Genomic DNA, 13,364 nt, shown 5'->3' with positions numbered 1-13,364 from the left:
TTGAGTTGAGGTCTGCTGGGCACCCTCGACAATAGCAGAGTTTTGTCGGGGGTGGGAGGTGAGCCACGGGGCGGTTGGAGCCGAGACCTTATAAAGGGATTCGATCTTGCGCGGCGGTCCCACCAGGGAGGAGGGGCAGTCCCACGAGCGTCTGACCAGGGCTTCCAGGGACGGCATGAAGGGGACCAGAGGTGTTGAGTGGGCCCTGCTGCGAACCCTGCGTTCGAGGGGGTCCCTGGCCTCTTCCTCAGGGTATTGGAGTTCAATGTCCAGAGCCCTGGACATTTTAATAACATGTTCGAGGAACGACCTAACATCATCCGTGGGAGAGGCCGCTTCTGGATGGTGCAAGAGCTGCGGAGAGTTCTGGGCTGGGTCGTCGTCCCCCGAAGAGTATTCCGAATCCACAGGCTCGGGTTCGGAATCGGAAACTAACAAGTCCACCGCAGCATACGGTCTCGAGTGTTCGACAGGCCTGTCCACACGCCGAGATGGAGCCGATGCTGATGGGCCTGCTCGGTCGGGGGGCTCGCGACGATGGTGTTCCTGGCCTTGAGGTTGGTCCACATCCCGGGGACGGTCCCGACCTCGGACAGATTTGGCAAGAACCACCTCCTTGGGGACCGGGAGAAAGAATTGGTCCGTCTCCGAATCATAATAATATTGAGGATCAGCCGGAGAGCGTGGAGCCAGCGAAGCCGGAGAAGGAGACCTTGGAGGCCGATCAGCTACCTCCTCGTCGTCCGACAGGAGGAAGGGGAGCGTAGTCGCCGACTGCGTCTGAGTTGGCACGGTCTGGGCAGCGGTGTCCCGAACGCGGCTGTCAACCGGAGAATGGTGAAGGTCTCGCGTAGGTGAATGGTTGCCCACCATAGGCGTGGCCAGAGGGTCGACCCGTCCCGGGGAATCGGGACGCGGGCGGTCACGGCGGGACTCCCGATGAGACTTGCGAGGGAGAGAAGCGTCGTCCGAGCGCCTCTTGGAAGGCGAGCCCGAATGGGAGCCGGTCTTGGAAGTCGACTTGGGCCTCTTAGCCGAAGAGGACGAAGTCGTCTCCGGAGCTGATGACTGCCTCTTCTTGGCTGACTTGTGACGAGGAGGCGCATCCGGAGGGAAGAACTGGATCGGGGACTCCGAAATAGTAGCCGCTCGACCAGCCCGATCTTCGGTGCGGGCAGCGGAATCCCTCGAGCCCGAGGGTTCCTCGGAGACGGTGCTCCTCGGTGCGGAGTCCGACCCAGATTTAGACTTGGACCTCTTAGAAGAAGGTCCCGAGGAAGTCTTCTTCTCCGAAGTTGCCCGGGATGTCACCGATGCCTCAGAGGAGACTACCTCCATACGGCCGGGAGCCGTGTCCTGCCCGACTGATCCCGATGTGCGGGAATGTTTCGGGGGTTTGGAGGCGGCAACGCGAGCCGGCGGGCGAGAAGAGTCCGAACTCCCCGTGTCTTTTCCCAGAGAGGTAGAAGGAGGGGCGCTGGAAGGGCCGCTACGAGCCTGGGCAGATGGGGCCGATGCCGAAGGGGCTGATGCCGGGCGAGGATCCCCTTCCCTGATCTTGCCCTGGGCAATTGCGGACGTCAGCCGCGACTCCCGATTTTTACGGGCTTGGGAGGACATGGACTTACAGAGGCTGCAGACCCTGGGGTCGTGGTCCCGGCCCAGGCAGAAGAGGCAAGAAGAATGGGGGTCCTGAACAGGAACCTTCCCGCTGCAGATGTCACATTTCTTGAAAGGAGGAGACATCCTGGGAGTCAAAGCGAGATCCAAAGGCAAAGTCAAACAGTCCGAAGGTCCGAAGTTACCAGGGGCGGTAGAAAGAGAATGGTCAAAACAGTCCGAAGGTCAAAAAAACGAAAGTGATTCCAATCAAGCAAGAGCAAGCGAAAGTTCCTAGAAGCAGCTAGCGCGGCGGAAAAAAAGGAACTGGGGAAAGAGCGGGAAGGCAGGGGCCTTATAACGGGTGGGCGGAGTTACCGCCAAAAAGTTTCAATATGTTGCAGAGTAAACTCTGCCCAGTGATTCCAGTAGGTTCCGAGCAGCACTGCGCAGGCGCAGTGAAACCCATTTGTATGATTCGCAGAGACCACGAAGAAGAAGTAATATTACCTGTAAACTAAGATTCTGAAGTGAGACACCAAATGACAATGGAAGATCTTTGTTTGTGATCTGAAAAAAACCAAACACATAAACAAAAAAGATTCACCATAGATAATCTGTAAATTTGGAAGATGGTTTTAAACATTAGTGCATATTACCTACCTAATAATAAAGGAACCAGACATTATTTGACCATTTCTATTTATCTAGAATGACTGTATATATCTAGATAGAATGTTTTGAAAATCTTTCAAAGCAAGGTACACTGTTGGGAATCTCTTAAAGTTAAGTTTAAGCCTCACTTTCCATGGCCTTGCTTTTATTTTGAGGATGTTCTTTATAATAGTGAGCATTAGTGAAGTTATGGTCTCTGAAGATTTAATAAGTCCTATTAAATTAGTTATATAAGTGTTTAAAAATTTGTCTAAAAAATTTAAAAAATAAAGATCGTCTTGATCTCAAGCAGAAGACAACAAAATAGAGGCATCTTGATTCTTTACTCTTCCATAAAAACTGCTGAAATTGGTAGACACAAGAGCCAAGACAAGGCATTCTGACACTTCTCACTAGCCAGAAACCTAAGTTTGGTTGGTGAACCATTGCAAAATCTCTGTATAGGCAAGGAAAACCCGCCCATCCTTAGCCAAAACTAAATAAATGGTTCAATTCATTAAAAGTTAATCTCCTGTTATGAACTCTACAATTTGTTATTCCTTCTTTGCATATATATTTCTTTAAATGATAAGGATAGAAGCACTATCAATTTTGATATAAATATATTATCTAGTAGAAAAAAGTAAAATTCCTAATTTGGACCTGGAAGAATTTATGCTTTCTTCCCCAAGGCAAAACATATGGCCAGTTTTTAGAAATAAATTCTGCACACACTGTCAACAAATTGAACCATCTACAATGTTTCCTCAGAGTTCCAAACATCAACTATGAAAGAGGTATATGTGCACAGTTGGAATCACTGCAGCAAAGTTTACAGTTCCCTTGTCAAATATAAAATCTGAGAACAGAAATTATTCCTATCTGCAACAAGCAGAACTATTTATATAGAGCTGCCATATATAAATATGGGCACCCCTCATTTTTTGATGATGTCTCTCTCTTTCAACAGTTTCAAATTACAGACAAGTTCCATTAATTCTATGTGGAATCATTCTCTCTTCGGTTGCCCAAGGAAAAAAGAGCAGACTCCTTCTTGAATTAATGGAATTTGTCTGCAAAATTTACAAGCCTGGAAAGAGGAGGCTTTCATTGGTTCTTCTTCCTCCAGATGGCTCCTGATTCCCTGTTTCTCTTCCAGACCTCTGGTGTTTCCCTTGTTGGTGGAAAACCAAGTCAGTGCCACACCAGTGCAAGGGATGACACAAGAGGGAGAGACGAGAAAGCACGTGGGAAGGAAGAAAGGTTGCAAAGGCAGCAAAGAGACTGGGAGTGAGCAATATGGCTCCTTTACCTTGTTTTGCCTTCCCCTTTCCTCCCACCCTCCTGTGGGAGGCTTTGTGTAGGAGCATGTCATTACTGAAATCCCAGGAGCCACAGAGGGAGGGGATGAGCCCTGTTTCCCTTCAGCAAAAGCAGAGCTTCTCTCTTCCTCCACCTCTGTGGTAAAAAAAAAAAAAAAATGAAGGCCATCTAGTCAGACCCCTGGTCATTTAGTCTGATTCCCCACAGGGAAAAAAAAAATCAAAAGTTCATCTAGTCTAATGTCTGTGGGAAAGAATTTTGAGACCCACCTAGTCCAGTCCCTGAAGGAAAGAAATCCAAGGGTCATCTAGTTTGACTCTGGCTGGAAACAAATTCAAGGGTCATCTAGTCTGATGCTTTTGTGAAAGAGATCTGAGAATAATCTAATCTGACCCCTGCAACAAAGATATATAGTGTGCTAATTTAGTTAATTTATACAGCGTGTTAATTTAGCTTTTGCTCACATTCAAAAGTGGTATGTAGTGTGTTACTCATATTTTTCAGCAGCCAAAATACATTTACAAACTTAAAAAAAGCTGGATTCCACTTTTCAACTGATTCCACTTTCTGACAGTCCTGTAGTCCCTAATCTATCAGATAAGTGACGGCTTCCTGTACTTACATCATCCTCATATCGAATATGGATGTTGGAAATTTTCAACTGAAGATTTCTGATGACCTGAGTAATTAGCTTTTCTAGGAAAGTATCTTGCTTTTCTTGTGGTTTATCTAAATTAAAGAAAATAAATATCTAAAGTTATTAAACAGAGAATATGAATGGGGGCTGGTTAACAAAGCACAATACTTTCATCCTATAAACTCTCATCAAAGATCTAGAATAAGCAATGGGAAGACACTTAATCATGTGTGATTTGCTGCCTTCTGCCCATCATGTTGTTTGTGATGTGCAAGCATTCCAACACTTCTATATTTAAAACACTCCTGAAACAGCTCCCCTAGTAAAAAGTAATTTTATTTTACAACACGTAAAATAATAAGTATACTGTATGTTCAAAACTGCTTATGAGCATTAATATAGCATTGATGAACTAAGGTTATCTGGGTCCCTGTCCTACTCAGGAAAAAAGTATACTTTTTCAATACATCTTGTACCTACTTGGGTCATAGGAGTCCAAGCCTGACAAAGATGTCATGCCTGTTTCTGCATTAAGCAAAAAGAGAAAGGATGTCCAAGAAATACCAGCTCCCTCTCATTTCCATATATGTCTCAGGAGAATCTTAGGCTGGCAGTCCTCCAATACTCAGCTTCAAGCAGGGAACTATGCTACTGAGCTGCTCAACAAAATAAACTTCACCTATATCCATTTAGTCTGATAGTATCACAAGAAATATCACCATACAGTGAGCAAATGCAGAAAGGGAATGGACAGGTTGCTTACCTGTAACAGTATTTCTTCTAGTGGTCATCTGCGATTGCAGGCACAGTAAAAGCCATTTGTGTGATTCACAGAGACCACGAAGGAGAAATATATATCCATCAAACTGACAGACTCTTTGTTCATATTACAAGTTTATCCAACATTATGTGGTTGTCTAAATAATTCACCAAGTGGGAAACACACCTACCTGTATCCATACTCTTAAGAGCATTATCAAAGGAGTGGCCAAACCACTGCATACTTTTCATTAAGAAATGCAAGTACCACAATTATAAAATAAGGATGCTTAACCAAAAGCTCAGAATATGAACACTATAAATTAAGTCACAGTTGAATAATGAATAGCTACCAACAAAAGTGATGGTGGTAGCTGCTCAGATCCAGGTGTTCACAGACAATTACAGGAGATTATCTGTGATCATTTAAATAGATTTTCAGACCTGGTTTGAACAGAATAACTGTATTGGTCTTCCTGATGAATGACCTAAGGTGGAAGAAGGACAAGAGGAGTTCAGCACTTCTAATATTCTGGGACCCTTGATGCCATCTTTCTAGATAAACTCCCTGGATTGGGAGCTGGAAGCACAATAAGCACCACATCTCAAATGAATTGATTTTCTTTTTATCTACTTATTTCACTGTCCAGCTCTCACATCTATACATACGATACTGGGGAACACTATGATTTAGATGATTCTAACTTTAGTGTTCGGTTGTATGTATTTACTCTTTAGGATCTTCTCTCTTTTAAAAAAATATATTAAATTTTATCAAATAACAAACTTATAAACAATAGAAATAACAGACCTTAGGAATAAGCCAAAAGAATTTCCACCCAATAATACATTCTTTTGAAGTTGTAAAAAGATCCAGAAAGGGAAATTATAGATCATTTTGCCACAGTTGGGTGGTCAGTGTACAAGATGTCCTTCCAAAAACCAGCTTGGTGCTGTTTTTGTCTGTGACCAAAAGAGGTTGTCTTGCTGTATCAGAGCTGACACAGAACTCAGCATGCCTCAGCGTTTGGGTGGTTTCACATGCTCAGAGATTATTGTCCATCTTCGAGAGAAATATGTACTTGTATATGGTAAAATCTGTGTCAGCATAAGGAAGGTAAATGAATCCAGGAGATAGCAAGGAATGATGTGAATGTAACTAGCTATATCTTCTAATCTGTTTCAGAGATGAAGACAAATTAAGTGCCAATCTGCTGAGTGGCTCGAATTCAGTAATTCTCTTGAACATTCAGTAATTCACTGTTAATAAGCAGCAGGGACTTATCTCCCCATTAAGAAAGAATTTCAGCTTCTCATGTATCAGAAAAGTAAAACATATCAGCAAAACCTTAATATGCAAAGAGGTTTTTTAAATCAGTTGATCTCAGAGTTAGGGTGTCAGAATAAAAACACAGCACTGATGGGTTCTTCATTTTGCTTTCCTGTTTAAACGGATCCCCACCCTTCCCCATGTTGTGAAATAAGTGTCCTAGTTTTCCCCTGAAATGTCATAGATTCTTAAAAATCTGACAGTCACTGTGGTAACTTTGTGTGCGATCACAACCAGGCAAGGTTTTGTCTGGGAATTTCAGGTCTCTATCTGGAAGCTGAAGAAGGCAAATTGAAAGCTAGCTCTTTCCTCTCTTTGTGTTGGTTGTTGTGTTCTTAGAGGAACGTTGTACCTGACTGTAGTACATGTGCTCATGTTTGATGGTGTATTGTTTCTTCCAGGAGACGATTGTGGTTTTCCTGCACTTTGACTTTCCCTAATATCGTCATACAAGTAATATTCCCCTTTCTTTCCTCATTTGATGAAGGCGATGGCAGCTGCCTGTGTGTGTGTGTCTGTAAAATTGTGGCTGCACAGAAATAAAATTCACTTGCTCAAAAAATAAATGAATTGGACATGAAAAAAAACAAACAAAAACAAAAACAAAAACCAGCTTGGTGCAAACGTGGAGCAAAATGAAATATATTGTTATTGACATAATCTATAAAAACAGACCAATCAATCCCCAATGAATGTGTGTGCCTTTTTCTTTTCTTTTCTTTTTGGAGGGGGGGGGGTCAGGATCTGTTCTTAAAGGAATAGGAAAGTTTTTCTGGCAACCATGTGTCCCAGACATTTTCCCACCAGTTTTCGAGTAACAAATTCCCCATCTTCAAGCATCTCGCAATTTCAGTTCTAGCTTATCTGCTTTCTTCACTGTCCAGTTTTCACATCCCTATATAGTGATCTGGAATTTAATAGATTGGACGTTTCTAACTTTAGTGCTCAGTTTTACAGTGTGCCCTTTCTTTACGTGGGGGATCCGTTCTGGACTCCCCCCTGTAAAGCGAATTCCACCTATGCTCAAGCCACATTTAAGTGAATGGGGGTCATGCACGCGACAGTGTGTTGGCACACACACGCCATGGGCACGTGTCCCCTTGTTCCCTATGGGATGCGCCGCCCCTTCTCCCCACACGGCTTTCAGCATATGCTGAAAGCTGCATAAATCAGCTTTACTCTTTAGGATCTGGTCTAGTTCTTTCATCACTGCCCTTCCCATTCCTAGTCTTTTTATCTTTTGGCTGCACTGTTTGTTCCAAATAATAGTAAAGTTTATTCTTCAGTAAACACACATAAAATTTTACTATAAATTTAATACTTAAAGAGTTTTGAGCAATTCAACAACGCTAGGGAGGGGAAACCCCTCCACTGGTTGTGGACACGCCTCCACTCCCTCGCTGTCTGACGGAGATGGGGACTCAGGGCATGCATCCAGCAAAGCTGGGGCTGGCCCGGGCTGAGTGGAGACTAACTGCCCCGCTGACCTGGCCTCCTCTTTGTCCGCCATTAGAAGAGCATAGTGGAAGGAGAGGGAAGGAGAGATAAAAGGGTCTCTCTTTTTTTGGAAGGAAGGAAGGAAGGGGAAGAAAAGAAGTAAGCCAGGTGAGTCCAGGGAGTAGAAAGGAAGGTTTATCAAGGCAAAGTTTGCAGTAAGCAAGCTAGCATGTCCTACCAGGAGCTAGGCAAGAAGAAGACTGAGGCTTCCAGGGGTCACTCCACCCACAGCGGCTGGGCCAGGCCCTGGGCTTTGTTTTCTTTCTCCCTGTCTATTAGGAGCCAAGTGGGCGGATCCACCCAATATACAGAATGCTTGGCCCATTCTCTGCTGGGAAAGAAATATATATTTATTTTTCTTTACCTCTGTCAGCAATCTTCTGTTTTGCATCTTCTATTCTTTGCAGTTCCCTCTGCTTTGCTTCCAATTGGTGTTTTTCTTCTTTTTCTGCATCATATTTAATACCTGATAAAATTTATGAATATATCATATTGTGACCTGCAATTGATGATGAGCTGTACAATTAATTTCTTAACTGAGCCAAAGAACCAACACCCTAAAAAGCAAACTTTCAATGAAGTTCACAGATCAATGAGGAGTCCAGTCTGATCGTTTCTAACCATAACATAATACAACAGGTCTATAATTTTTCCTATCCTATATTTGTACTTAACTACATATATTAACATGAAAGATAAAAATTAACTAAGAGCCAACCTGTTCCTCTTCCTTCAAGAAAAACACCCTATCATTTTAAAACCAATTTCCCCATTTATGAAAATCAACTACTAAAACGTCTTTCTGGTAAGAGCATAATCTGAAGCAAGCCTTATAGAAACTGCTGAGGAAATGCAGTTTCTTGCCAGATCTTCCCGATTTACCATGTATATTGCCATTCAATCATCTACCTGGATCTCTGGGATGTCATCTCTGGGTAGTCAAGGTCTGCTGTCCCAGTCCAGGCTCTCTACTGGGTACTGATCAGTGAATCATAGCTGCTTACAGGATACTCCAGTCTCCACCACCAGATTTTCCATCTTCTCAGGCATTGTGTAACTGTTTATGCAACTATTATCTGATAGTTTATTTGATCTCTGATGTTCTGAATCTGATGCCTCCTTATTTTATCTAATTCTATCTTGTACTACTATCTATTGTTTTATATGTATTTTGTAGAATGTACGTCATTGGCAGGTTTCATTTTTATTTTATTGTTTGTATGTACATCGCTGTGTAAATCTACAGTGCTATATAAATAAAGTATAATAATAATAGTAATAATAATAATAATAATAATAATAATAATAATAATAATAATAATTTATACAGAACAGAACACTAAGTTGCACAAGTGGGAGGTGTCATACTGGGAATGAGGTACTGGATACCACCTTCCACAATGATAGTTAAAAGGACATACACAGTGTAATGCCTGTGTATATCACTAACAAGATTCAAACCATTATTTTACATATTTATTTCACACAATTATATTAAACCATTTCTCATCAGTCTACTTTCTTGATAAACTTACTGGCTGTTGGCACAATAAGCAAGTAAACTCCATCTAGCACAGCTTCAACTGGTTGTGTGTAAAGATTTTTCCATGGAATCTTCAAATTCAGCTGGCCTATAAGTAAGAGGAATATGTATGTCTATTAATATGAAAATACATGCTAAATGTTTTTCTTTATATATTTTAAAAGAAATCAGCTTGTTTCTGTTTAATTGCAATTTTTAGGGGAGGAAAGGAAATGCAAGATTTCCAAAGCACATATAGTCTTTCAATGCTCTGATAGTCCTATGAGACTTTAATGCACACCAGTAAACAAAGTATACACTATTCTGGCATGTGGACCATGATCAGAATTTCATACAATCTGTTTTTGTCAAGTTTCATTACCACCATCACTAGTAATGAAAAAGTATGAAACCACAAATGGAAACACATCTCTGAAAGATCTCTCCTTCTTCTCTGCTCTGGAGCAGTAGTGAGTGCACTCTGCATTGACAGCAGTGGCAAATAGACTGACTTTCCCATCTGGTGGTGGTAAGGCAATAAGCATTGTGGTAAAGAGCCCACATGCTCTAGAACATGGGCTCGAGTGAGGGAATCTGCCCACACATTCTCTGTACCTGCCATGTGTACAGTGATGGGATGAATATGTCTCTTGACACACCAGTTCCAAAATGCCATGGTCATATTGAGCAGCAGAGCAGAATGTCTGCCCTCCCTAGTTGTTGACGTAACAGGTGGTTGTGTTGTCTGACATAACTTGCACCACTCTCGCCTCAACATCCATTTGAATGCCCGGAAGGCCTTGAGAACTGCTGATAGTTCCAAGGTGTTGATGATGTGTAGACCTAACTCACGATCTGACCAGTCTCCTTGAACAGTAACATCACTGTAGTGTGCTCCTCAGCTGGTCAGTGAGGTGTCCATGGTCACCATACACAACAGATCTGAGGGATAAAAGGGCAAGCTGGAGAGAAGGTTCAGGGATCTGGTTCACCAAAACAGGGATATAATAATAATTTAGTTTAATAATAATAATTCTTTTTAATGTACGTTATTTATTTATTTATTTATTTATTAAAATGTTTTTAATTGTACTGTTTTTTTTAATGCTGTGAAGCCACTCTGAGTCCCAGTCCTGGGAAAAGAGTGGGATATAAATAAAAATAAAAATAAATAAATAAATAAATAAAAATATAAGGATATTGGTAGGCTCCATTACATTAATGCATTGAAGATCTCAAATAGGATCAAAATGTCTGAAAAACCAATGCTGAAGAGATCAGAACCAGAGACATGCGAGGTAACTAACTGTTGTGGTAGCTGCCATGAAGCAAAACAGTCTTTGCGTGAAATATGCAGAACAGTGAGGGTGAGATGGCACTGCTCATATTTTGACTCTGAGTGTTTCCAGTCTGCTGAGCAGAAGGTAAGCCTGTCCTGTATAAAACTCCAGTGTCATCCCAATGAAGTTGATCACTCTCATTGGCTCCAAGAAAGACTTCTTGAAGTTGACACTGACACCTAAATTCTTAACAAGGCTCAAAGTCAAATGAAAGTTCCAGGGGTATGACAAAATACATGAACAGGTGGAATACTTCCGAACTCTATGATGTAAGCCAGATGAACAATCATGAGAACCTACAAATCTGTTGTGATGTTCTGCCAGGTGGTGTGGTCTGGGAACCAGGGTTGGGGGAGAAAAATTAGATTTTGAAAAGAAAAGTTCCCCAAATCCATGAGTGGTTTGTTTGTTTGTTTGTTTGTTTAAACCATGTTTTTGCATTAACATGGAGGACTACACCAATATAGGACTAAATCAGAAAATTAAGAAGCAAAATGCAGTTCAGATGTTGTGGCCACTAGCTTAAATAATTACTGTTCTTAAAAATGCTCTTTTAAAATAAATTGTTTTGGTTGAACTTAGGTTAATTAACTTATGTTAACCGATTAATCTGTTTCTGAATGGCATTTCTTAAACTATAAAATAAAGTTATTGAAAAGAAGCAGCTGGCACTAGATACTAGTATAATGATTAAAAACTGTCAATAAACTGTTTAATTTTTAAATTCAAACAGTCTTTGTTGTTCCAGTAAGAAGAGTGGAAAACAGTAATAATAGCCCGACTGAATAATAGCCATTGAGAGCACTAAACAATATAAATTGTTACTTAGCAAATTAAGACCATGACCATACAGTTTCTTGGGTTTGAACTGCTATGTAACAGTCTATATTTTGCAGTGCTGTCACCCACTTAAAGAAGTCTTTCATTATAATCCTTTAGAAATTTATCTGAAGTAAATATTCTGTGTTCAAATATACTAACCTGAGTGTAAGGAACTAAGGTACTGTTAACTAATCAAACTACATCTGTGTAAGTGTGTGCATGAATAAACAAAAAACCTGAAGAAAATGCATGCTCTATTTATTCTTAGATAATCCCTACATTAGTTGAGGAAGACTTGTTTTTAAGTGAGGCACCATCTTCAGCTTATTCGAGAAGAAAGACTTCTTGTAAAATAACATGAGTAACCCACAGAGTGTTGTATTTCCATTAAGTATAATCTTTTTTTAAAAAAATCTAGCAAACTAATTGGGCTTTTTATTTGTTTGTGTGTTTGTTTGAATGGCTGAATTCAACCAATCATTTCAAACTGCCCATTATATACTGGAAAGAATGTTTCAGAATTATAAATGGTACAGCCATCATAACTAATATTCAAAGACATATTCATGTCAGTCTGTTTCAGCATAAAAAGAGATAAAGGAATCCTGTAGCCCCTACCAAACTAATTAGTTTCAAAGGTCCTATACGATTCTTTTATATCGTCATAACTATTTTATTTATACTCTGCATTCTGTTAAAATGCTCCCAAAACAATAAGCTACAGAATAAAATTGAATAATAAAATTATAACAAAACAGAAGCAACCCAAATCAAAGATACACCAGTTTAAAAATGATTATCATTGTAAAAACTTAGAAAAGTTCACTTACCAATGTGTCCTGCTTTAACTTTAAATGGTACATCAAACTGATACTGTGGAGATAAATCATTAAAGTTATTTCAAAAACTAAATTAGCAGTCTGTTTTAAAAATGTTCAATGGCAAACATTTCACCGCTTATCAACTTTGAAAATAAGATTTATAAACACTACAGAAAAATTGAATACCAAGTAGCCATCAATAAATACTATGCCCCTTTAACTTCAAAGGGACCCCTAAGACACACCCAGAATTCTTGACAGTGTTACACAATCTTGTTATACCACAATGCATGTAGGACAGGGATGGGAATCCATCAGGAGTGGGCAAAGTGCAGTCCATGGGCCACATGCTGCTGTCCAGTGCCATTTTTGTAGACCCAAGGGCCCTCTATGCAAATAATTATGGGGCGGGATTAGTATCTTGGTTCCAAAATGCTCCCAAAATGATCTTTGGGGTGCAGAAGCCATTTCCATCATGTTTGGAGGCTCTTTGGTCCCTCAAAGGAGAAAAAAAAGATTCCCCCCAAATGCCCTCTAGAGGGCGTAAGAAGCATTTCCACCATGTTGGGGCTGGGGAGCCGGGGAGGGCGGGGGGCTGGACCACTTTAGGCAGGGACGTAGCCAAGGGGGGGGGGTGGTGGGGGTCCGGACCCCCACTTCCATTAGAAAAATGAATGGTGTGTGCTGCTGTGCCGCCGCACCCAAGCCCCATTATAATGGTGGCACTTAGTCTGGACCCCCCCTTTCCTAAAATCCTAGCTACGTTCCTGCTTTAGGCCCTAGAAACTTCAGCATCCCATCAGTGCTTTTCCCCCACAGAATCAGCATAAATTTCATGCACATATGAGCAGACCACACAAAGGCTACTTGCGCATTTAAGTATTTTGGCTGTGTATTTTCAGAGACACAGCCAAGTTAGTCTGGAATATCAATATGCTAAAGGATCTTCTTGCACTTTTGAAACTAATTATATAGAAGAAGATATAGCATAAGCTTTCATAAACTTGGTCTACTTCCTCAGATGCATGAAGTGAAACAATGCCCAGGAAGGACTTTTATA

General features: G+C 41.2%; 1 protein-coding gene across 1 annotated transcript in view; it reads right to left on the bottom strand.

Annotated features, from left to right (window-relative positions):
- VPS13A (vacuolar protein sorting 13 homolog A) overlaps nt 1-13,364 on the bottom strand; it is a 208,378-nt gene that overhangs the window by 176,045 nt on the left and 18,969 nt on the right. Inside the window, 5 exon segments of the mRNA XM_042452020.1 lie at nt 2,110-2,169; nt 4,199-4,305; nt 8,164-8,265; nt 9,335-9,430; nt 12,314-12,390. Coding sequence (XP_042307954.1) covers nt 2,110-2,169; nt 4,199-4,305; nt 8,164-8,265; nt 9,335-9,430; nt 12,314-12,390 — 442 coding nt within the window.

This window comes from Sceloporus undulatus, chromosome 2 (genome assembly GCF_019175285.1).
Source record: "Sceloporus undulatus isolate JIND9_A2432 ecotype Alabama chromosome 2, SceUnd_v1.1, whole genome shotgun sequence".
Classification (NCBI taxonomy): domain Eukaryota; kingdom Metazoa; phylum Chordata; class Lepidosauria; order Squamata; family Phrynosomatidae; genus Sceloporus; species Sceloporus undulatus.
The sequence above is the reverse complement of the archived record's forward strand: the minus strand, read 5'-3'. Positions and strand labels throughout refer to the sequence as shown.